We start from the raw sequence: 26060 nt of genomic DNA, 5'->3' as shown, positions 1-26060 counted from the left end.
TTCTCTGCTTAGAATGTAAATTCATGCTCTTTGCCTTTCTCGATTTTTTTCAGGGCTAATAAAAATACAATTGAAAATAAATGAAAACATTCTTGTGCAATGGGAAAGAAAGTCGCCGAAGAGGAGGGATGGGATCATGAAAAACTTGCCAAGGTAATCCTATTCTTCGTAATCTCTCTTGTTTATAGCGAGTTTAAGAAAAATATCTCTATTTTCTGGCATAGAGGGCGTTCGAGGCAATGTACTTTATTGATTGAGTAATACCCCATCCCCTTGCATTATCAATCCAGCTCAGTTGTGGGTTCATTTTGATCAGTTAACATGATATATTCGCACTAAAGTATACTCAGGTCAATAATAAATTACTGCCCTTCCATTATCTTTGTGGTTTTGATCGCATTTGCAGATAAATCAACATTATTTCGGACGTTAAAATAAATAGAAATTTCACTGAGTAATCTTATAGTTATTACACATACTGAAGGTTATGTGATGCCTTTACAAAGTTTATTTGCAAAGCTTAAACTTAGTGTTATTTTGACAGCTCGAATAACAGGTTTTTGTTTATTTTTCTGTGATTATCAACAGTACACTATCGGCATTATGTAAATGTTTGTCATTAGATGATTCCTGTCTTTAGTAGATATGTGCCCTCAAGAAGTAAGTTTGAAAATTAATAGAACTAATTTCATCCACATTTGAGAAAATTTGAGATTCAGTGTCGACTCAAAAAAAGAATTGAATTTGGGTTAAAGAAAGTCGTCTTACGTTCCACAACAATTTCCAAACCAAGTGATAAGAGAAACTGTTTTCTAATGACACTACCCACATAATTATTGAATTTGAAGAATCTAGCTCTACTACAACAATTTCCAAACCAAGTGATAAGAGAAACTGTTTTCTAATGACACTACCCACATAATTATTCAATTTGAAGAATCTAGCTCTACAACAACTTCCAAACCTAATGATAGGAGGAACTGTTTTCTAATGACGCTAAGTACCCACACAATTATTCAATTTGAAGAATCGACGAAATACACTTAGGACATGGACTCCCAGAAAACCTTTTGTATATTTGGATTGAGTATTATATTTATTTTTCCTAATTTAACCCCTGGACGGTTTTTTAAACTCGTGGATAACGATCTTTCGACTCTGAAATGTAACCATTGTATACCCCTGACAAAGCACGAAAACAAATTCCAAAATACAGTACAGATTTAATCCAAAGCAAAGGAAACGGACGCTTTTTTGATATTCGATGATCATGTATTTATTTTCCGCGTACCATAACGTCAGAAAGGGCAACTTTTCGAAAGTAGACACAAGGATCAAAATTTGTCTGCAAAACCCTTGTTTTCAATTTTTTAGGTAAAATTGAAGGTTTTGAGAGGTCACATCGGCGGGGTGCAAACATGTTGCTTTCTAGATGGTCAAAGTCTGGTACTGAGTGGTGGAGTTGATAAAACATTAAAAATCTGGGTGAGAAATTGTCACTTTCCTATTTAAGCCAAAGTTTTTTATGCAAAATTATGCAACAAAAAAATAGACATTGATGGTTTTCATATTTTTATAAGAAGCATACAAATGACACTAGGAAACTTATTTCTTTGTTTGTTGCATCAAAATTTCTAAACACACGAGGTGAGATGATACGTTGCATAATGATTAAAATTTTAAATAGCTGATCGATTTACAAGATAGGGTTTTTGAAGATTGTTCTCTTTTTACTTTAGTTTGCAAAAGCTTTCACAAAACCGTTCTTGTGCAATAAACGTTAAGCTAATTAACGTCTGATTTTCTTGAAGGATATCCAAGATGGCTCCTGTAGAGAGACGCTGATTGGTCACAAAGCTGAGGTCACGTGTACACGCTCCACTAAAGACGGCAGGAGGTAGGTCAGAAAGCTGTCTATGTTTACTTTGGACGATAGCTTGTTATTTTTAGCGTTGCCCATTCAAGCCTTTTGATGTGTTTGTTCGAGAAAAGACTATTTCGAAATGTTTAAATTGTGGTGTTATTTACAAGAAAATCAATTTCATAAGCATTTGTTCATTTCATGAGGTTCACTCGTTTTTTCAGAATGGTGAGGGCAAAATTTTGAATGGTTCTTTTCCCCTTCCCTGATCATAGGATTACTTGCAAATCTTATGTTTAATTGACCCCGACTCCAGACAAATATTATTCTGCATTAGCAAATAATACTTTTTTTGCAACGTTCTTGAGCACCAGAGAAATAATGATTTGAATTGTCTTGCCAAAGTGGCCAAACAACCAACGAATGAGCAAGCAAAATCACTAAAAAAGTAACATCGACAATCGTTATCGATTAGGAAATCTCAATGATGTATTCTTTCTTACAAAGTAATGAAAGTTTCTCTAGTACCTCTTGAAGTTTGATATCAAAAATAGTCCATCTGTCTATCAATACTTTACTCTGAAAACCAGTTGGACCAGTTATACAGTTCAGGCTGACAGACCTTTCTTTAACAAAAACCTGTTGTACCATCAAAAAGGGTGGACTGATAGACCATCATTGTAGTTAGATAAAAGAATCATTGTGTCCAGAATTTAATCTTTTAAAATGTATCAAGAGATTATGCGGTTTGATCGATTATCATTACATTTTGAAGAAAACTTGTTTTACTGGTCTTGGTATTCTGCAACGGCCTCCATGCACACCTTCCTGCTTATAGCTGTTTTTAAGTATCTTATTTTTGAAGTTTTGAAGTGGTTTTATAGTTGAATAGTTGGAAACTTTTTTAAGAACCCCTCATCTCTGTAAGAAAGCAAGCAAACTTTCTTTATGGATGGAATGTTACAGCTTATTGTATTCTGCTGTATTAGCCTCCTCAAAAATTTTCCACCCAGGATTTTTATTCCAACAACCCCCCCCCCCGCTAATTTAGTTTTGATAATTTTTTCCACCAACCGCACTTATTCAAAACCCCCCCCCCCGCTCATTAGGTACCCGAGAGTAATCAATCGAAATAAAGTGCACCAAAAACTAAAAAAGGTGGTCAGAAACTTCCCGGAAAAGAGGCCGGTGGGGGTTGTATAAGCCTGGATGGAGTTATTGAAATTGGAGTTGTGAAATTCGGTTTGCACGAAAGAAAAATCTTCATAGGAAAAAATCGAGTTCTTAATTTCACTAATTTTCACTAAATAGTGTCACTATTTGTCAGACGTTCTTTCCTTACTGTTTCACTTACCCTTTTTCGGGAAGTCTGCAATCTATGGTGGACTGAAAAACACTTCGAAAAATACTTTACTTATACACATATTCAAGTAATGTTACATTTGTCACAAATGATGACATGTGGCTTTCCCTATCTACTCTGATCTACTTCGTGCTATACAAAGCGTAACATCAAGTGATGACTTACACATTTCATGTGGCTTTCCCTATCTACTTCGTGCTATACAAAGCGTAACATCAAGCGATGACTTACACATTTCATATGGCTTTCCCTATCTACTTCGTGCTATACAAAGCGTAACATCAAGCGATGACTTACACATTTCATGTGGCTTTCCCTATCTACTTCGTGCTATACAAAGCGTAACATCAAGCGATGACTTACACATTTCATACACTTTCATGAGTATTTGAAACATAGCCCCTTTTTCCGTAAATCATTTTTCCATAAACCAAGAGAACGAGAAAGAGAAAATAAAGAGATTGAAGGGGATTATCGGGTCACACTATGCAGCACTACATGTTTTCGAAAATTTAACCCAAAAACCTAGGCATTTTTGAAGGTTTTAGGGGTGGCGAGAAGGGGGTCAGACCCCTTTTTTAGCGCTATGTACTGATTCCGACCGTTTGTGACTTTCTAGCTTAGAAAGATACGAAAATTCTGAATACAGATTCATTTGATACAAGCAACTTTCAAATATTCTAAAAATCCGTAAAAGAATGATTTCATGACAAGCCTGAAATGAGCTGTTTACTGGCTTTTCGTCAACATACAATAGCACAAAACCATCCACTCCTTTTTCAACCATCATACTATCGAAAAACTTCCGGAAGTGCTTTTTTTCGGATACCGACTTTTCATACCAACTATCGAGGTTATTAAGTTTTGTAATCTGCAGTGAGTGGGTCAGTGTAAAAACTGAGAAAAAAATGAGCTACTTTTAAAGGTTAAATGAAATTCTGAGGCTTTCAAAAAAAATTCAAAATACTTCAATATTGTATCCAGGTATCCTAGAGGTTGTTTTAAGTAATTTTTTGAGGACCTCGTTGACCTGTTAGAGGTCCAAACAAAATCTTTTTGTCTGATTACACCAGGCCAGTAAGATTAACCATTAACCTTAAAAACACTCTTGTTTATCTCTCGCTAATTCGAAGTCTAGTGGGAAGTCTAACATTTGTTCGAATAACAGAAAGATTCGAATCATAGAAGAGATTTCACGAAGGTTTCCCTTTGACGGGGACTGACAATTAGTTCGAATAATAGAAGTTCGAATTGGCAAGTCGATTGTATAATAAAATTTTCCTGGTCAAGTATGAAGGATAGAAATTCAGAGCTTTAGTAATAAATGTTACAAACATTTTTTCAGTTTAAAAGACACTTTTAAAGCTTATTTCACGCTCCTTTTTTGTGACTTTTGGAAAGGTCGAAGACTCCTTTAGAAAGGGTATGTCAAACTATGGGAATAGTCAATAGTCTTATGATAATACCCTTAACCATCTTAATTGTATTTTTCCATCGTTAAATGATGTTTACTCGTAATTATGCACGTTGTTTCAGGATAGTGTCATCGGGGTTGGACAAGTATTTGATCGTTTGGGATGGCACCACCGGTCAGCCCATCGTATGTGTTCAAGACTCAGATGTTTTTAACATTTTTATTTTTTTTAAATACATATTTTAATCAGTTTTTAAACTTCAATTGTAAAGAATAAGGCCAGAACCTTTGACTGTTGCCCTACTTAAAGGGAACTAAATCTTTGCCGAACTAACATTATGGTAGACTATTATGGGAGTTGGTACCTCTTTTGCCAAAATTCTTCACTGTCCCAGAAATTTTTACAAACTATCAGTGAAAATTGTACTTTTTGGTGTGTACTGAATTACCCGGTCTAAACCCAATACTGCGACAGCTATACGTTTACTCGTCATTCTTAGTACCTCAAAGTCATTACGTTTAAAATTGCACTTCTCGTTTTGATTTATTCACTTAATGTCATTTCTCGTACAGTTGGAATCACGACACGAGGGAATGGTGATGTCATGCGATATCTCTTATGATGGTCGTTACATGCTGTCAGGTACTGACCTTGATAATGTCGTCGTCATCTGGGACTTGCGCCAAGACAAATCCATCAAAATGTTAAAGCGTAAGTAAAATTCTTATTCATCATATGCACTACTGCAATGACTTCACGAAATTATGCAACTTTTTTGTTCCACCCAATACGTCACTTTTTCTATTGTTTAAGTGATGTATTGAGTGGAAGATTTTAAAAGTTCTCAGAAGACTATCCAGTGGTGCATATCATGAATTATCTTATGACGTCGTAAATGCACCTTTCAACCGTAACGCCACAAGGGATTGTTTTACCAGTATTACATAACGTCAAATTACTGAAACCACTGCATTGGCCGATTTCAATTTGGTGTTTTTCAACCCTCTTAAACTCGAACGCGATTCCCTTTCACTTTCCGCTTTTGCCTACAAGGGTTTGATAGATATATTGCAGACTACTTTAATGGGATAAATTTTCGCAGGGATTAAGAATTAAGTCTCAATGGAAATTTGGAAGGGCCTTTTCCGCGAAATATTTCTAAACATAACTCAAAATATGTCAGATAAATACTATTTAAATGGTTACTTACATCAAAGAAGCGCTAACAATGTGCATTTCAACAACCAACATGCATGATTTGGCAGTAAAAGCCACAAAATCGTGGAAATATTGCCACTCAATAGTGCCACCCGCGAAAGTTTATCCCATTAAAGTCTGGAAGGATTATAATGATGAACTTTTAAACGAAAATTTGCTTCATTGGGAAAATACTGATGATTAGAATGGCTGTTCTTTGAATCTGCGTATAAACTTTCAGAAACATAAAGTTTGTATGTCTAAAGTACCCCTAGTATTGTTAATAAACTTTTTGACATGAATTGATTTACAGTACAGTTAGACAGTTGGTATTTATTTCATAAGGTTAATTTAAGATAATGAATTATTTTATCCTTACAAAACTACTTAGCTTCCTCGTTATGTACGCAAATTGTTTGATTTATCAAATATATAGACTGTGCTCAGTTTTTTCTATTGTAGCATTTAGTGCTTGTGTTATTCTTCAAAACTATAATGGTACCTGCTTTGAAGTTTTTCGGTCTTCACACATTTCTAAAGCGCAAACAAAACAATTTAAAAATGAAACGACGAAACTCTGGCATAATGCACGTATAGATGAAGACATTACTGATATTATTTATATAAGTAATGTTCAATGCTCCAAGTGGGGGGCGTACGATCTTGCGGTACTCGGGATAAGGCCTAATTTAGGGCCGGGAAGCGGTAAAAACGATAAAAAGTGTTCGGGAAACGGTATTTTGCAAGAGCCACGGTGGCGGTAAAACACCTGACTTTTCGTCCGGGATGAGGTAATTCTTATAAAAAACAACGGTATTTCGGTAAAAGCCATACGTAGACGGTACCTAAATTTTTCAGACTATAAAAAAGCTTGTCACAGGAGTCAGCAAAAAGGTTAAAAAAAAAACGCGAAAAACGCCCTAAAAAATAAGGATCCTACACCATTTCATAAAAACCTTATTTGAAACGTTAATAATGCAGATATGTGCACGGGGCTTTATAAAGCCCGGTTCCTATGAAAATGTTTTGTTTATTTCAATTATCAATGGGCGCGGAGAAACTAGGCTACGTCTACATCTCCTTCGTTCCACTTGAGCTTCCCTTCGAAGAGAAGAAGTTTTACGTCTGGAGCGCAGGAGATATGACCGTAGCCTAGGATAAACCAGACAAAGATTCGAATTTTTGAATGTTTTTTTTTCGAATTCGATCAGCTTGTCCTATCTGTCACCTTGAAACTTTAGGGTAGGCTGGAGTCTTCAAAAATCGTCGAATTGTCGGCTGAAATTTTGCACGCTTGTTCTTGTTCCTTAGGTGAATCCCTGGTGTGTTTTTTTTCAATGATTTATCATAGCCCAAAGAGCTAGATTTGCAGCTTTAACCTTTATCCAGCAAAAGAAAAAAATGAAGCACGATTTTGTGACTTGATTGAATTTCGAGGTGATGGATGGGATCTAGCATTTTCATTGTTCTCGGAGTGCGAGATCAAGAAAAGTAGGCAGCAAACGCTATTTCGCATCTCTCAAACCAGTGAAATTGCATGATTTCAGTCAGGTGAATTTGGTAGGAAATCCTACCAAAGCCCAAACAAGGATGAAACAAACTAGGATGAGCTTCACTTTTTGATCCAGGCCGCGGATCTAGCCCTTCCGGCTTTACAGATATCTGTGTTTTTTTTAAATATTTCCTCTTAAGGGAAATATTTGTTAAAACGGGCTTTTTCTTCTCCTCCTTCTCCAGGTTTGGAAGGTTTTTGAAATTTGGTGAGTTTTGTACATGAAGCTTAAGCGTTTGTGTTTCTATGGAAACATGAATAGACACATAATTGAGACAGGGCTATGTTATGTTTATTGAATAAAATAACTAATAAAAGAACGTTAGATGTTTTTTAATAAAGAAATAAAAAGAAAACATTTTTATTTCTTTTATTTTTTCTTTTATATGCATTAAACATGTGCATTAAACAAACAAAACGTTATAAAAATATGCTGAATAACTCATCTATATAATTATTATAATTAGATGTATTGATACGCATGCGTACTACAAAAATCGTTATTTTAGAGTCAAAATTTGATTTTGAAACGTTGGTCTTGAAAGTTTATAAAGGAAATCAATGACGCTCTATCAGATGCGACTAAAATCAAAGAATAATCGATATTGTAAATGAGGTAACCAAGTAAAAATGTCCGATTTAAGTGTTATTTTTGAGTTTACGAAGAGGATACCCCCTCAGTTCAACGTTTGGTGTTCTAGGCGGCTATCGCTTAATTCTAGCTAACGTTTTCAATGGTTTTAATTTTTAGTTGAGCTAATTAGTCCATTGAACTCGATATGGCAGTGTCGAGGGAAGCTGCTTTAGTTACTATAGTCTCACGAAAATTTGTAGGTTCAAGGAAGAGCATTTTTGTTTCCATCTTTATTCTTATGCAATTGCAGAGGAAATATTTATCCGCATCTTGCGGCTCTTGTTCATTTTTTCAAAGTTTTGATTTCTTGGGGCGTGGTCACAAGTTTTAATCTCAAAACGAGGAAAACGAGGCTAGAAACTTTGGGGCAGGCTAGAAACTTCTAAAATTGTCTGATTAAGCTGAAATTTTGCAAATCGAAACAAAATACAAAAATAGTGATCTATCTATCTAAATAGTGGTCTTATTTTGGCCCAGCGAACGGCGAATTTCACCGGCTCAAAGCCTCGAAAAAAATTAAATTCGTCGGCCTCGAAAATCTATTCGCCGACCGATAAAATTTTGCTGCTAACTTATTTTCATGGGGTCATTCAAGAAGTTAGAATAAGTACGCTCCTAAACTGTTTTTCACGAGAAAACTTTGAAAAGTTGCCTGCGGCACTATACTGTTTTAACATTTAGAGAATTCCATACTCTTCTGTTTCAGTTGCAATTCTGTCGCAACAGAATGCAACATATTTTTTTACCATCTGAGTTTTTGGCACTATTTTTCCGTTTGCATGAGCCCTAACAAATCGACTGGTATTCTATTTTTAAAATGATTGCCTCGTCTTTTCCTTGATATATAGCGCTTGCGACACTTGATTTTATAGAAAAAAGTCTAAAACAGGGCGTTTTTAGCCATATGAAAGAGTTAAAATCGAAATTTTCTCCCGTCGGCGCAAACCATGGTTGCTCAGTCACTAAAACATTTTTTTTATTACTTTTGATTCTTCTGTTTGAGCAGTGAACTTTTTGAAGTGTAGGGAACTGGTACTTCCTCTTTGAAACTGTTCTCGAGGGAAGGGGATTGGAATTCAGCCGTGAAAAAAATTTGCCGGCCGCCAAGAGCCAATAGACTTTATTCGCCGCTCTCTATTTTTCTTTCGCCGACCGCTCTGAAAAAAAATCAAAAACCCTGTACCTCATAGACATCCTATTCCATTTTGCCGAATTTTTGACGTCTAGTCCTTAGAATTATATAGGAAAAACAGCGGGACCGGTATTTTCGAAAAATTTGGACGGGATAACGGTGATTTTCCAAAAAATGGCCGGGATGGCGGTAATTCAAAACCTCGTACGCCCCCACCTCCAAGTGCCAGTTGATCAATAATGCTTTGACCATACTCAACGATATCGAACATTTTCAAAAACATTTGGCATGTTAAAAAGATCTCCACCGGTATTGTTGAAACAACATATATGATCATGGCTGGACCCCCCCCCTGGCCTGAGGGGGGGGCAAAAAGGTCGAGCAGCAATTGATACCTGATTTTAGCCTGTGGCTAGGGGGGACTAACCATGTTAGGGGTCACCTAAGTTTTTTTAGATGGACCTGGGGGTTAGATTCTATGTTTGGTGATTGAATTATAAGCAGCCTACCAGACCATAGGTTGGCACTTTTTCATCTTCTATTTTAATCTAAGCAATTCTGAAAAACTGACAATTTGGTATCTAATATAATTATCTGCAGTGCCGTAGCAACTGGGGGGGGACAAGGGGGGCTATGCCCCCAATAATTTTTTCAAAAATGGTTATTTTGCAAAATGCAAAGTTTTTCTTTTTTAATTTGTCATAATTGTCTTATAAGTGCATTTTCCAGCAATCTAGAGCTCAAATTTTCAAAATTTTCCCCCTTGGGCCAAACCATGGTTGGCCCTTGCGGTGTCATTAAACTTCAGCCCCCTAATATGAGATGCTTCCTAAGGCACTGGATCTGTAAAAATTCTTTAATCCTGTTGCATTTACTTAGATAAAAAATCTGTCTGGCAAGGGATCTGCACCCCTGACTTACAAAACCTTGATAATCTGGCATGAACCTTCAGTACTTAGCTTATCTCTTATTTCTTAGGGCATCTATTCTATTTAGCTAAACTAAATGTTGTATTTGTTTGATTGTTTGAAAAGGATTTTCGAAAAAATTTGACGTGTCATTGGCTTAGGGGTCACCTAAAATATTTGGCAGCCAGGGGTTACTTAAGTCTTAGGGGTCACCTGAATTCTTAGGGGGCACCTAAAACCTGCTGCCAAGCCATGATGATAACCAAATATTTCAAGGTTCTCTTCGCTTTTTCGTTTCTCTGTTTTGCCTGGCTGTCTTCCGATTCCTTTAAAGTTTCGGATATTTTATAATAATGGAAATAGAGCATGGAAATGGGGAATACTTTAACTAGAAAGCTTACTATCAAAGCGCCATAATAGAGTAAAATTTCATTAATTACGTATATGGAAGATATACAAAAAGTTGCAAGGAACGTGTAAAAGTATTTTCGCTTATTCCATCGTGTTGTGAACGGGTAGCAAATAGTGCGATATCTTGACACAGATACTAGTAACAAAACATAGACGGAATGGCATTGGCATATAAAGTTCACTATTTGAATATAATTGAAGATGTATATATCCATTGATGTGAAAGAAAGGTCGAGGATTATTACCAGGATGCAATTTTCCAGATCGACAATAGCCAATAAGATTAACAAGAAATGATAACAACTCATCGTCTTCATTTTTCCACAATTGATTTTTATGAAGAAAACACAAATTGAAATATTCCCTATAACGCCAATGCATTTTAGAACCATAAATATGTAGTCAAAAACCATAAGAGTTGTGTTTTCGCTGTAACTTCCATACATTTTTTCCTATGAAGACTTCTATGCAGGTCAAGTCTTTTTCCAAAATTTACAGCATATACCAGGTCCTTTTGAAAAACATGTATTGCAAAATATGAAAAATAATATCTGATCCAGCTTGTGCAATATTTTGAACGCCCTTTTTCTTGAAAAGGAAGACGGTAATTACCAAATGTTTTTCTAAATACTCTCTATATTAAAAAATAATCTTGGTGCAAAATTCTTAACCAAATAAAGAAAGATTAATATAAGTTCAATTTCTATATTTTTCTTGGGTTACAGTAATTGTAAAATTTACAAGCTCTTTACTGTTTTTTTTACCGCTAACTAAAAAAGTCATCCGGTTACCACAAAGTTTATAAAACACAGAATAAAAATAATTCCAAAAATATTGACGAAAAGTTTAAAAAAAATGCTTCAAAAAGTTCTTGAAAATGAAAATTTGGAGGCTTTCTGTAAAGGTAAAGAAACTCACCATTAGGCCTGTCTGGAATTCCATGGAATTTTTTTTTAAATGAGAAAACACGGCCTATCGCGTTGTTGGAATGGGCTGTTCCATTAAAAACCATACAGGGGGACGAACCTTTACAAGTCAAAACAAAATTATCGAAAATGTGTGGATCTCCCCTGGAAAATGACAAAATTTGCAAAGATACCCTTGGAAAAATCCTTTTAATACCTTAAAATGAGGGTGGACGAACTAAAATCAGTCTTTTACCCCCTGGAAGTTTTAGAATAACTTTTTACCTCATTGGAAAAATGAAAAAATACCCCCTGGAAATTGTTCTCGGATTACCCTCTGGAAATGTTCGCCCTGTATGGATATAAAATGGAATCACCCAATATGATTGAATACTTCACACTAACAATCAACTTATTAATTTCGCATAGCGAAAGTATTACGATAGTCTTTCTATGTATGTATGTATCGAGAAATTTTTTGGGGCGCAAATTATGGCGTGGGCATTTGGCTGCGGGCGTACTACAGCCAATATTCTAAAGGTGGACTCACTCACAAAGATAAAAAAGTGATAAAAAAACAGGGCTTTTCTAAATAAATAAAATACGCTAGTGCAAGAAGTGTAACCAAGCCTTTGTAAACATTCATCGTGAATACTTTTTAATGGCTGCTTGATTGCACAGTTGCACATACTTTTGAAACTTGGAAACTTGCTGCTGCTGTATAAATTTTTATCATGTTTTCTGGTCTTTTGTAGAGTGTTTACTACTAAGTATTTTATGTTTGTGTAGTTAGTGAATGCACCAATAAATTGATCATGCTCAGTAAGTAGTACAAAAAGAGTTAATTTTCCACAACAACAACATTATTATACACTCTCTTCTCTTCTTCACCAAAACTACAAACAGCACAGGTATGATCTTTTTTTCCTTTTTTCAACAGATAGTTATGTGTTAATAGTGAAACCAGTTGTGACAAACAGTCAGTTTTAGCAAGTATTTCTTAGAGATCATGTCAATTGAAATTCAGCAATCATTTTTGTATTATCGAAACGACCCTGCCTAGATACTGCCGTACATTATTGTACGGTGGGTACAGTGGGTGTACAGCAGATTTAAAATTAACCTATTTCCACCGCCGTACAAAGGACATTTAGATCCAGCCCCACCGTACACCACAGCACAATGTACAGCGGTCGTCAGCGGTCCCTCGTTAATGATGACAGTTTTCTATCCGATGAGGTTTGATTGGTGTTCGAGGAGTTTGGTTAGTAAAAGTTCCAGCTTTTCCTCCCCGATGGGATGATAGATATTGGCTCTTTAAGCTTTAGCGTGGGCGTCTGCTAATAAGCCGTTGGAATGTAAAAAGAATGGACAACAAGGTAATAAATCAAACTAATCGAGCTTCAATCAAACTTCACCGATCTTGATACACCTTTTGCTAATTAGGAATTTCATTTTGGATCATGGTACCATTGTTTGTATAAGATTCCCATTTCCGCACTAAGATTCTTGCTACTTTTCTGAAATTTTTCCCCTATATTTTTCACGGGATAAACGGCAAGAGATTGGGGAGGGTTTGTTTAATGAGATGCAGTTTAAAGCAGTTATAAAGGAGTCAAAGTTTAATCTCAAGGAGTATCATTTCTTTTGGCTTGGCTAGTTGGCTAGTTTTTACCCTGCAATTTTCTAGTCCAGAAGCTGGAGCTCAACTACTCAACTGCTTTTTGCGTTTAATGGGCTCTTCCAGAAAATGTCCGTACATGGGGGTGGAGGATATAGTGTCCGGAGGGGGGGGGTAGTGAACAATCTCCCACAATCTACAAAATTTGCCTTGTCCTGGGGGGGTAAACTTGCTCTCGATGGGGTCAACTGATGCTTGTCCGGGGCGGGGGGTTAGACCTGCTGTCCGGGGGATCAAAAGTCACAATGTCCAAGGGGGGGGGGTAAATTTCCAAAAAATGTTGTATCCTTCACCCCCCCCCCCCCGATATTCAATTTTTTTCTGGAAAAGTCCAATGATTTTGATGGTGGTGGACCATCATTCATATCAGAAAGCGAAGATAGTATACAACAGATTTTTCTGACTAGCCATTTTTCTCAATTTTAGATAAGTTTATATAAACTTTGCGCAAGTGAAAGAAGTCTTTATCACAAGTTCCTTCAAAACACAAAATGAGGTTTCTGGCATCAAAGAATGAAAAGTTCATTTTTTCTTCTTCATTTTCAAAAAAAATTTAAATTATTTTTCTTAAGTATATTGCAGTTCTCTGAATTATTCTGAATTGAAAGATTTTGTTTACGCTTTATAGAATAGAATTCTTTAGTCGCATTTTTTAAGGAATCTTCTTTTTAATGGATTGAGATTTTTCATAAAAAAACAGGGTATCTATGACCTGTGTGTACAATACATTCTCTATATTTTGTGTAACTCTTCATTCAAATGCATAATGCTGCAGGAGTCACGTTTCACGCGTCTTCATCGTTGATGTTCAAGTATTATGCGAAATTTTCGACTTTAAGTCGTCTTGTTTTATTTTCAGAAGATTTTCCCTCTGATCTTCAGATTTTCCGAGTCTAGCTTATAATACGGTTATATTTACAGAAACCTACAATGCTGGTCGAAAAATATTGAGATTTTAGTGTATTTTAACGTTTTCAGAATTTAAAGTTCGGGCGAGAATTGCTATTTTAGCCACTTCAACTTTCTTTCATTGAATATTTCGATTTTGGAGGGGTTCAGTGGTGGATATCCTAAGCCAATTGAAGGAAGCAAATCCTACTTAAGTCTCATGTTAAAACTCTACTTTCCAACTGTTTAATGCGCTTACAAATCGTTTGTGGTGTTTAAAATTTCGCCGGGAAATTGTTTGTTTGTTTATCTTTTTTGAGATTATAGAAGAAGAATAAACTATGTACATAAGGTTTAACCATGGGTGGTTTTCGAGCTATGTACACTTCTATACGAAGAAAAAAAAAATTAACTAGAAAATATTTTGTTGGGTTTTATGTTAACTAAAAAAGGAAAAAAAAAAGTAAATAGAGTGATAAAAGAAAATAAAATAAATAAATGAATAAAAATGAGAAAATAAGGGAAAATCTTTCTTAACTTTTTGACAGAAAAAAAAAGAAAAGTATCGTTCCTTTAAGAGGATGAGTTTATAAATAGAAAGAACAAGATAAAATAAATACAACAACGACAATCATTGATCGCAGAGAAAAAAACAACAAAAATAATTAATAGAACTAATGAAACGAGCTGACTAAAAATAAATAAAAGGTCCTTCAATGGGCTGCAAGAATTTTTGCTTCAGTTTATTAATGAAGGTTGATTTGGTTTCTTCAGGATCATAGATTTCTAAACATTGAGTGTTCCAAAATCTGCAAGAAAGGGCTTGTATGGGAAAGAGACAGTTAATGTGATGAATGTGCATACCACCAAGGGCTGCTTGACGAGTGCCTTGGTTATGAATTTGGTTAGCAAAATCAAAGATTTTAGAGAGGTTAAATGGTAAAATTTTACGTTTTTGATTAAGAATTAACTTGCAGCATTCTAGTTGATAGAGCTGATCAATATGCAAAAATTTAAGGTCGGTTAACTTACTGACTAGGTCGATGGTTTTATCTGATCTTTTTACTAAGTCTGACATACAAGTGAGAGGTGAACCCCAAGCTGATATACCATACAAGAGGTGTGATTGGGCAAAACTAAAATAAAGGTTTGAAATAAGAGACTTTGGAATTAGAAATTTGGTTGAGTGAAGAATTCCTATACCCCTAGAGATTTTCAGTTCAACTGATTTAGTCTGGTGAGACCAATTTAATTTATTATCTATTAAAATACCAAGATACTTTACCACTTCTTTGCATTCTATTTCGATTCCTTGGATTTTCAGTAGTGGTGGCTCCTCATTTTTGATAGGACTGAAATAAAGAAAATTAGATTTTGCAACATTTAGGCTGAGTTCATTTGACACAAGCCAGTCACTTATCTTGGAAAGTTCTGTGTTTGCGGATTCAGAGAGTGTAGCCTTGTTCTTATTTTTTAGGAAGAGGCAAGTGTCATCAGCAAATTGCACAAAATCAAATTTTTCGGAGCACTGCAGTATGTCATTGATGTAAATAATAAATAGCAAGGGACCCAGAATTGAACCTTTGGGCACACCACAGTTAATTGATAAAGGTTTTGATATAGAATTTGAAATAGATATACATTGTTTACGATCGGTGAGGTAAGAACGAAACCAGCTGTTAGATATACCTCTTACACCATAGTGTTCAAGTTTAGATAAGAGTATTTCGTGACTGACTGTGTCAAATGCCTTTGCCAGATCTAGGAAAATGCAACATGATCTTTCTTTTTTCAACATAGCCTGAGATGCTTTCTCCAAGAGGTCCAGGATAGCCATTGAGGTAGACTTATTTCTTTGGAAGCCATATTGTGATTTGTTGAAAATTTTATGAGTCTCAAAGAAAGATGTTAGACGTTTATGCATGAGTTTTTCTAGAATTTTGTCAAAAATGGGAAGAATAGAGATTGGACGAAAATTTTTGGGATTGACTGATCGCCCCCTTTATGAAGGGGAATTACTTTGGCCAACTTTAATTTATCTGGAAAGGTACCAGAGTGAAAAGAAGAATTAAAAATATTAACAAGAGGCAGTGAGATTTCATCCTTGAGGTCCTTGATGATTCGTATAGGGAAGTTGTAGATGTCTATAGCCTTTTTTATATCAAGAGATTCGATCATTTTACTTACCTCTTCCTCTGTTGTTTGCCTGCAATAAAAACTATTTAGGGGTTTATCTATTTTTCTGAGGTAATTTGAAAAGAGTGCCTTCTTTTTTGGAAGTTTTTTTACCAGTTCTGGTGCAACGTTAATGTAATACCTGTTGAAGATTTCTCCTATATCCGCTGGATCTGTGATAAGCTTACCACTTTTAAGAACAGAGGTTGGTGTAAGAGACCTTTTTTTTCTATGGAGGAAGTTGACAGCATTCCAGTGGCGCTTGATATTGCCTTTATTATTTTCAAAGAAGTTTTTAAAATATAGGTACTTACTTCTACGAATTTCATGATTTATTTTGTTTCTAAGTATTCTGATGGTTTTCTTGTGTTCAGGGTTCCTACTTTTTGAATATTTGTACGAGTTAATGTGATTGGTTTTAATCATAGAAATAATCCTTCCATCTATCCAGGGTTTTAGGTCATATTCGTTCTTAGGTTTTATTTCTTTTAGAGGAGCATATTTGTCAATCACCAAAGTCAATTTTTCATGTAGCAGGTTGTATTTTGCATTGGCGGAGTTGCAGTTAAGTAGTTTTGGTAGAATGTTCATATTTTCTAGGTCATGTTTTATCAAGACAGAATTATACTTTGAGAAGTCTCTTCGTAGAATAGTTTGGCCATTGTGGTCAGTTGTTTTCAGATTTAAACGTAAAAATTAGGCAGATGGTCAGTTATAGGGCATAGCAGATTACCACTGCAATCGATACTATCAAAGTCACTGAAAAAAATATTGTCAATGAGAGTATATTTGTTATTGTCGTTTAGTCTTGTTGGTCCAATGATACTAGGCATCATTAGGTTTTCGAGCATGAGGTTTAGGAAGTTTTCTGTATTTTGATGTTTGGTACTGTTCAGAAGGTCGATGTTAAAATCACCCATAACTGCTAGCTTCTTATTTTGTTTTGAGACTTTCTTGATTGACTTGATGAGATGATTTTGGAATTCAGTAAAATCTCCCCTTGGATGCCTGTATAATGTACACACAACTAAGTTTTCAGATTTTAGAAAAAGTTCAGTAAAGAATAATTGGAATTCTTCCTTATCTGAAGAAAATGAACAATTTAGATCATCTCTCACCTTGTATCTGATGCTGTCTTTTACAAAGATTCCACAACCAGAGTTTTGAGTCTTTCCCCCAAGATGTTGAAGATCGTGGTAGCCAGGAAGATCGTATGTTCTTTCATATTTGCTGTTTTCAGGTTCCCATAACTCGCTCAATCCAATGATATCAAAACACCCTGTGATCTTATTAAGGCAAGAAAGTTCATCAATGTGTTTGTTTATGGATCTAATATTTGTGTGAAGCAGAGTCAACTTACCATTATTTGATTGGTTTTGGAGAGTCTTCAAAAGTTTGTTGAGGTTATAGTAAGCAAAGTTCACATTTATCTCATCTTGTTCCTCAGACATGTTTATATTGTTGAGAAAAAGGTTAGGTGTATTTTTAATGTAGTAATCATATTCGTCAGTATGAGTTAATTGTTTTATTTCATATGTGATTGAAAGTGAATTAAAAGTTTGAGTAATGAGATCTTTATCGTTTAGTTCTTGGAATGGGAAAGAATTACAGTAGTTACATGACCAAGTTTTGTTTAATTTGTTTACTTCGTTACGTTTTAAGTTTAAGCATGATTGATGATATGAATGTTTACCAAGTGTACAGGAGATTTCTCTCTGGTTAGTTCTTATGGTTTTGCTGCAGGAAAAGCATTTTAGAGTTTTTAAGTTAGGTTTTTTAACTGAGATTATGTCAGAAAAGACCTTATTAGTTATAGTGGTAAATGGTAACATGGAAGAAGTACATATGCTGCAGAAGTATGGAATAGGAGACTCACTGTGTGACTTGAAAGTTTTGGCAGTCATTTTAATACATGATTTATGAATCCAAGTGTTGCAGAGTTCACAAAAAAATACACTGGGTTAAGGCAGTTTTTTTGCACACATAACATATGATGTTTTCAATCATTTGAGGCGTATCAAACATTAGTGAGGTTTAGAAAGAGCAATTTAAAATGAAAAGATAAAAAGCAGAAATGAAGACTAAAAGTACTGAAATAGACATGAAATAGAAAGAAATACGTGTGTCTATGAGTCCTTCGTGGGTTGCAGCTCGAAAGCTAATTTGTTGATTGCCTCTTCAGTTCTCAGTGTTTTTGTTTCCGAATTTTCTGTGCGCTGTGTATTTACAATTCCATTGACCGTCCAAACATACTTGCATTTATTTGACTTGTGCAGTTTATATCTTGCAGTTTTAAATAGGTGACCATTCATCTGTGTCAGACTTTCATTCACATAGATTTTATTCTCTTCATTATATCCGAGAGTTTTAGTGGTGATTTCTTTGGCTCTTTAATGTTCTTTCTAGCAGTGAAAAAAGTGTTTCTAGACTTACGATTAACAAATTTGACGATGATTCCATTTTGTTTTGTCCTGTGTGATAAGTCGATATCGTTTTTCGTGATAGGTACTTCAAGTTTTTTAATTAGCTCCATTATAATACCATCTGTATTTTCTTGATCTTTCACAGGGATACCATTTACCACACACATTGTACGTCTCCCATATTGCTCCAAATCATTCATTTCGGCCCTAGCAGTGGCTATTGAATTTTCCAAGTTCCTCAAGACTTTGGTTTGTTGTAAAAGAGTTTTACTATTTTTGGTATCCATGTTGAGAAGGTAGTCCATAGAGTTTTTGGTTTTTGAATTAGCAGCCTCCACTTTTTCAATCCGTTTTTCAAGAGATGCGACATTGTCAGCTAGTCCAGATATGTTTCCATTAATAACTGAAAATTGACTGTTTATGGCATCAATCTTAGAAGTCAGTTCATCAAATCCTTCCAATTTACCAATAATGTAGTCAATTTTTTCATCAGTTGTCCTACTTGACAGATCGTTCATCTTTTTGTTGTTTTTGTTGCTTCTGTTGTTGTTGTTGTTCATCTTTTTTATCAATTTTTATTTTTATTTATTTCCTTAAACTTGTAGTCAAAATCAGGAGTGATTGGTGTTTTTTTTTAATGTGAAATTCCCTTTGTCCCAAATATTTTGTGCATGATTGTAGCTTTAGTCAACGTTCATTACGTAATTTTAGAGTTTACTTTAAGACTTACTTTTGCAACAGCAATTTTCATATAGGTTCTTAAATGGATGCAGTGAGTATCGAAGTAAATCGAAGCAAGAATACTAGTACTTAACTTTTTGAGAATTCCCTTTCCTATACATCTAGTATGCATTCCATAGGCGGGGAATTTTAAAATCCTTCTAGACCTCAAGGAAACGAATTGACAACATTCCCATGATACTTTGTAGCTATTAATGACCACCATTAAAACATTCAATTCATTTTACAAGGCCGGGTAGCTTAGTCGGTAGAGCATTCGCCTCATAACTCGAGGGTTGTGGGTTCGCGATCCCCTGTCACCGCCAACTCAGCGAATGGGTAGCTTAGATTGGGTAATTTGATATGAGCGGTAAGTTACTGGGAACTGAGAGTAGGTGTGGCGCTCCACCTCAGCATTCGCTTTCCCAGGGGATAGACTCCTTCAATCCCGGCTCCGCTGACAGCCACAAGATAAATATACTTACTACTACTACGATTTCTTTTCAGACCACAACAATACAGTGATGTGTGTACGATTTGCACCTTCATCTTATCAGTTCTGTTCTTCTGGAATGGATTTCACGTCAGTCGTTTGTGACATGCAAAATTATCGAAACGAACGAGATCCACATGCTGTCATACGATTGGGGTTTGTATTCTCTATTCAATCACATATATTAACCCATATTAGAACTAGGTTTAGGGGGTGGTTCAGAACTAGTGATTCGTTACCATTTGGAAAAAATGAAGGAATCATCTAAAATAAGTATTCTAAGAGTTATATACTAAAGTTGGCACTCTCTCTAACAAATAGTGTTAATGTATCATAGATTGGAAAAGGTTTAATGGTTAATTCATCAATTCTCAATTCATATTTTTCTTCTTCTTCTCAATAACGTATCCAATCGAATTAAAAAAGCGCCAATATGTACCAAATGTATATCTTGCGCTTCTTCTGGATCAAATGATTCATTTAAAAAAATTCAAATTCTTCTTGGTTCAAAATCCTTCCAGCTCCATCCTTCTTAGATATTCACATGTTCAAACTTCCCCTTGGAATTGCTCTTCTCGGCATAGGACTTCGGAGTTTCTTCAGATTTCTTTGGAATATCATATTTGGTTTTGTGCAACTTATAATAGTGTGTGAAGCACCTTCTTGCGTTGAATCTGTAAGAGATTTTGATTGGTTCTCAAACGTATTTCCTTGTTTTTAAGAGATAGATTTAAACCCCTGGTCAGTACGTACTCCTTTCTCATCTTCACACCATAAAATAAAGCCCGAAGTGCTAGATGTTGCACTTTTGCTAAAATGTGTGCCGTGCTTAGGTAGGAAATTCTACCTAGGTCACGTGACTTTATTGAATTTCAGTGCTTGACCATTCAGAAGCTACGCGGATTTTTGAAAACAATAGAAACTATATTTCTTGCAATATTTACTTTTGTTTTGCCTGCGATGACTTAAAGTACGACATCTAGCCCTTTGGGCTTTATAAATTTATGCTTCACACCCGAACATTTTTTTACAGCGGTCACATCAATATGATATCGTCTTGTGATTTTTCTGGAGATGAGCGAAGACTTTGTACTGGCTCGTGGGATAAAACTATCAAAGTATGGGATCTCAACTCCGGATCATACAGGTAAAACATTCTCATTACAAGTCTCTTTGTTGAATTAACCTGGTAAAGTTAGTATACTCTTTTTTTTTACAAGCATACGGGAAATTCGGGTCGAGGCTCAGTATGCTTAGCAAAATCTCATTTTCAGCCATAATTTATGCTTATTTATATGCTTAGACTTCGTTTTGTTGATTTTCTTTGGGTTCATGATAATTTCGAATTTTTTAAGTCGGAACATTGATTCCGCCCAAAAAGAATTACAGTTTTATTTGTAATTTGGTGCCGCAGGCAAAAATCTTTGGTCTAAGAAAGCTAAAACAGCTTTAAAAGTAACCCTATAAAGGTCAGCGTTCTAGAAAAGCTGAACAAGTTATTTGCATTTCAGCTTGGGGGTATGCTTGGCATTATGCTTATTTTTTGTTTGAGCCTAAGTATGCTTATAAACGTTATGCTTACAAAAAAGAGTGTAGTTCCATAGCTTAATGAACAATTTAGACCTTTAGAATCAGAAAGGTAAGATAACTAACTAACCTCTCCCCTTTTTCAGGCATTTTCCCAGAAAATCTCCTTATTTTTACCCTAAAATTGTTTTCCTTCCTGTTCCTTCGGCTTGTAACACACTCCGACCAAGCTAATTCTGGTTTTTCTTTTCTCTCGTGGTCCCTTGAGTCACTAGATCGCACTGATTTTCAAATTTTCTGTTATAGAACAAGCGGGCCGGTGTCTTTGGATAAAGTGCATGAAGGATGTGTCAGTGCTTGCAGATTCAGTAAAGATGGTAAGTGAATACTCTTTCTCCTTAACGAGTTTAACTTTGATCATGTCTGAAAGTCTGAAAACGTTGGTTGTCTAATATATTTATGGTTATTTATAAAGGGATAAATAATCCATAGCGACTTCTTTGGTATTTTATCAACGGTATTTTGAATCTGTATGCATGTAAACAGTAAAAATTAGTAAAATCTTTCTATAAATTTGATCTCCAAGAGGCTAAGATTATAGTCTAGCAAGCTAGACGACTAATTCAGACATAGTAGAAATAAAGCAGATAAAGCAAAAAGTAATGGAGGGAACAATTTTAGTCTTTTATTTTATACAAACTAAATCCCGTAACAATAATCGTATTATCATATAACGCCTATACTACTGTATTACACGCATTATAAACGACTCCAGACTACTAAGAATATTGAATGACAGGATGATTCGATAATGGAGGGTCTGATTTGACTGGAATTATCTTTGCTATTCTTCTCTCGTTTAAGGTTCGACAATTATGTCAGCAAACTACGATCAATCGTTGATCATGTGGGATGCTGATAATGCATGCGTCAACTTCACGTTACAGGTTTTTATGAACTCTCATTTTCCTTCTTTATGATTTTGCACTTATTTCTTATTTTCATTTCTATGACATGGATTCTATCCAAGATGATTTCATGGAAATTGCGATGAAGCTATTTTGGAAAATTTGATTTTCGATTTTTCACTTCCCGATGGTGTGAACAATGAGACGATTTCATAGTGGATTTAAGATATTGACACTCCTTTTTTTCTTTTCAGGGTCATACAGGTTGGGTGACTGATTGTGATTTTTCTGCAGATGAACTTGGAGTTATCTCTTCATCCAAGGTTTGTCTTGGGCTCTTCCAGAAAATGTTTGTACGTGGGGGGTAGAGGATATAGTGTCAAATGGTGAAAAATCTACAAATTTACCTTGACCGGGGGGTAAACTTGCTCTGTTTGGGGGTAATTTTGCTCTGTTTGAGGGTAAATTTGACTGTCCATGGGGTCAACTAATGCTTGTCCGGGGGTTAGACCTACTGTCCGGGGGGTCAAAAGTCACAATATCCTGGGGGGGGGGTAAATTTCCTAAAAAATGTTATCCTCCACCCACCATATTCAATATTTTTCTAGAAAAGCCCCATTGTGACATTTTAGTTATAGCAATAACAATTTAAACGACCAGCAAATTATGGCTCCATGCTTTATTCAGCAACTTCTATTCAGTAACCAATAAAGAAGTATTTTTGACAGCAAGCGTAGAAACATTTAAAAGCTGGTCTATTTTACCGCCATCAAACTAAAAAAGTGCCTGAGAAACTTTTCATTGTTGTTAGTATCTCGTCCACTTTAGTTCCAACTGAACAGGACTTTTCAGACACGGTTTTTTAACAATTTGTCAATTATTACCGAGGAATATAAAGGAACATATTTTACATTTCATTCAACAGGATGGAACTATTCGTTACTGGGATATTCTGAGGAAAGATGAAATTCCGGTCGTTTTACAAAACAAGAAAACAATTGGTCTACGATTATTGAAGGTAAACTATAACATCATCAACTTATATTATTTTCCCTTTGTCCCGCTTCTCCAACCTGTCTGATGCACCTAGTGGCTTGACTTTGGGAGTACACATTAAATGAATTAGGATTCGGGTGCGTCATTATGGGAAAAGTTATTTAAAAAGGGTATGTCAGCAAAACGGTAGCAAATTTTTGTTGATGATTTTTAATAGGTGCTATTTTTGGGATCAAAAAAGGAAAGGGGCGTTGAAAAATTATAATATGAAGTGCATTCTTGTCCTTGGTTCGCCCCTCCCACTAGAAAAAAACCATTAATTTGCCTTACCATGAGTCACCCTTGTACAAAGTCAACCCTTTATCATTCTCACGCCCTTGATATTCTTAATACTTCCAGTCCAAGGGACCGGCCAGGTGGTCCCTGAAGCACATCTTCATCAACTAAGGGTTTTCCGGAAATCTCGTAGAGCTTTAGATAGGTACATAAGATTTTGGTGAATACATGTTTTTTTTAATAAGCAAGTGTATGTCATTTTATCAGGCTGCATTATGCTTAGCATTCTATTGTTCTCAAACAATAGAGCCATTGTTTAGGCACCAAAAACTGAGCCTACATATGCTTATAAACGTTATGCTTATGAAAGAAAAAACATGTACAAGCTGGTTTTTTTTCGGCTCCCGGACTGAAAGGGCTTATTCAAGTATCCAATTTATAGCTACTGCAACTTGACTAACGAGACAGGGTTATAAAATAATAAAAAACTTCTATCTTTTACTTTGTTTAGTGCCACGAATGTCAAAAACAGTTTTCTATTACACAAGCACAGAATGCTGATGCCATCAAGCTGTGTGTATTTTGCAGACTGGAATACGAAAAGAGAGTATCTTAATTCTTGATGTCTTCAGAATAAATCGAGTTGAATTCATGCTATTTATTACCAATCATAGCGTTCAAAGACAAAATCTTATGTTTTTGATGTGGGAATGACTACGGGAACGACTCTCGAAAAATGTAAATATGTATGTAAATACTAAAAGGTTTGCTTATTTAATCATTTTTTTAATTGTGCATACTTTTAACTCGATTGTTTATAAATTATGGTTTGAGTCACTTAAAATTTTAATATAATATTACAACAGGTTTTATTAACTTATTTTTATGAAAGATTTTTAAAATATTTTAACAAATGTCGTTTAAAGTTTGTTGCATTCTCATTTCCATTATTCGATTAAGCTTTGAGCTCCCATTAAAGGGTAAAAGGTGTTCAATCAACCAGTATGAAAAATATTTTCTCTTGATTTTACTTTGAATTTGTATGTTTTTCTATGGCTGTTTGTAAATTATTCTTGGCTCATCTGATATATAATTCGTTAGTTTGTGGAAAACTGATAGTTTTTTTTCTTATCCGGGTTTACAGTTACTGTTAAAAAGCATATTATATCATACACAGTACATCCCCATCGTTATTTTAAACATTTAACTTTGAATATGTTCTTTCGCGATCCTTCCAAAAGTTTGATTCAACCACTATTGAAATGCTGATTAATGTTTTGTATTTGTGAGTATTTGCGACATGCATTTAGTACCATTAACCGGTCATTCCGATGACGTTCCGAAACGGATACACGTCTCCCGTTTGTCTCATGTTGCACGACTAGTGGACAATTACATATCAAGTCATTCTCTATTTCTCGGCTGTTTCTTCTCGAAATATTGTTTGATGGATTTTCATTTTGAACTATTTTATCTTCTGCTTCGGTTATGGAATTCTTGGCTTTTCGTCGACGGCAAAATAATTTTCGCACAAATTTAAACAAACCAGTTTTGCGTTTCTTTTTGGCAACTTTTTTACTCGCAATACAGACAGCATATAAAACTTCTGGATCATCATAACCAGACAACTTATCATCTGAAATTGAATTCTCTTTTAAATATCTTTCCAACGATGACCGTACCTGCATTTTGAAAGCCTCTTGTTGTGACGATGACGTTGAGTTCAAGCTAAGTTTTGAAGACGTTTTAGTTGAGCTGTTACCGTAAGGTGATAGGAAGCTGTTTTCTGAGAATCTTTGACTTGGTGTTTCAATATTCGTCGAAGAATTAGATGAATGCATTTTGCAGATCTGTCTTTTCTTTCACTGTTAATTTTTATACGTTATTCCTCTCCACAGTTAGTATTTTCCTGATTTTGTGTTAATAAATCCAGTTGTAAAATGTCGCGTCCGTAAATAGTAGCATGAGTAAAATCTTTATTCCAGAGAAATGTTACCCATTCATTTAATCATAATTACTGATCAGTCCAAATTAATATCAGATAAATTCTCTCACGACCTTCATTAAAATCGTTGTTAAAATTTGTTAGACTTTTTGGGGCACTTTGGTTTCATGTGATATCATTATCACTCTAAAAATAGTCACACGTACACATTCTTCAAAGTCAAACTTCCCTCTTAACTTTGCTAACCTCTTAATCATAAACAAATTTTGAGTTTAGTTCCTTTTTTGTCGTCAACGTCAAGAGATTTTGTTAAAATCGTAAAGTGAAGTCCAGGCTCTTTTAAATTTAGGTTCTGATATATTGAAGCCGTGAAACTAGCCAAAGGGGTCTGAGTATGAGGGTTATCCCTCTATTTTTGATCTCAATATTTACTTCTAAGGTGGTTTTGAGAGATCCTACAATCATCAAAATATTTTTGTTTTTAATTCCGTTCTATGAAACTTTTCACTTTTAATCTCATTCTTGATATGTGAATGATTCATTTTCTTAGACTAGTCTACTTTCACCAATCACCAATTCATCTGCTGATGTTCACAAATAAAATGATGCGAGTGGGTTCTTGTCCTGAAAATCCCCGAGTCTACCAATTT

The 26060-nt window shown here is 35.2% G+C and overlaps 1 protein-coding gene across 1 annotated transcript; it reads left to right on the top strand.

Annotated features, from left to right (window-relative positions):
- Positions 1-47: 47 nt before the first annotated feature.
- On the top strand, positions 48-26060 carry LOC136815527 (WD repeat-containing protein 88-like). The gene is made up of 12 exons (XM_067071983.1): positions 48-153; positions 1375-1485; positions 1812-1897; positions 4761-4824; positions 5212-5350; positions 19773-19914; positions 20792-20905; positions 21592-21662; positions 22150-22232; positions 22448-22516; positions 23119-23211; positions 23977-26060. The coding sequence occupies exons 1-12, from the start codon at positions 100-102 to the stop codon at positions 24079-24081; spliced, it is 1131 nt and encodes a 376-aa protein (XP_066928084.1). The 5' UTR covers positions 48-99; the 3' UTR covers positions 24082-26060.

Source organism: Clytia hemisphaerica, unplaced genomic scaffold, assembly GCF_902728285.1.
Source record: "Clytia hemisphaerica strain Z4C2 unplaced genomic scaffold, Clytia hemisphaerica genome assembly, whole genome shotgun sequence".
Classification (NCBI taxonomy): domain Eukaryota; kingdom Metazoa; phylum Cnidaria; class Hydrozoa; order Leptothecata; family Clytiidae; genus Clytia; species Clytia hemisphaerica.
This window is presented reverse-complemented; position numbering and strand designations above follow the sequence as displayed.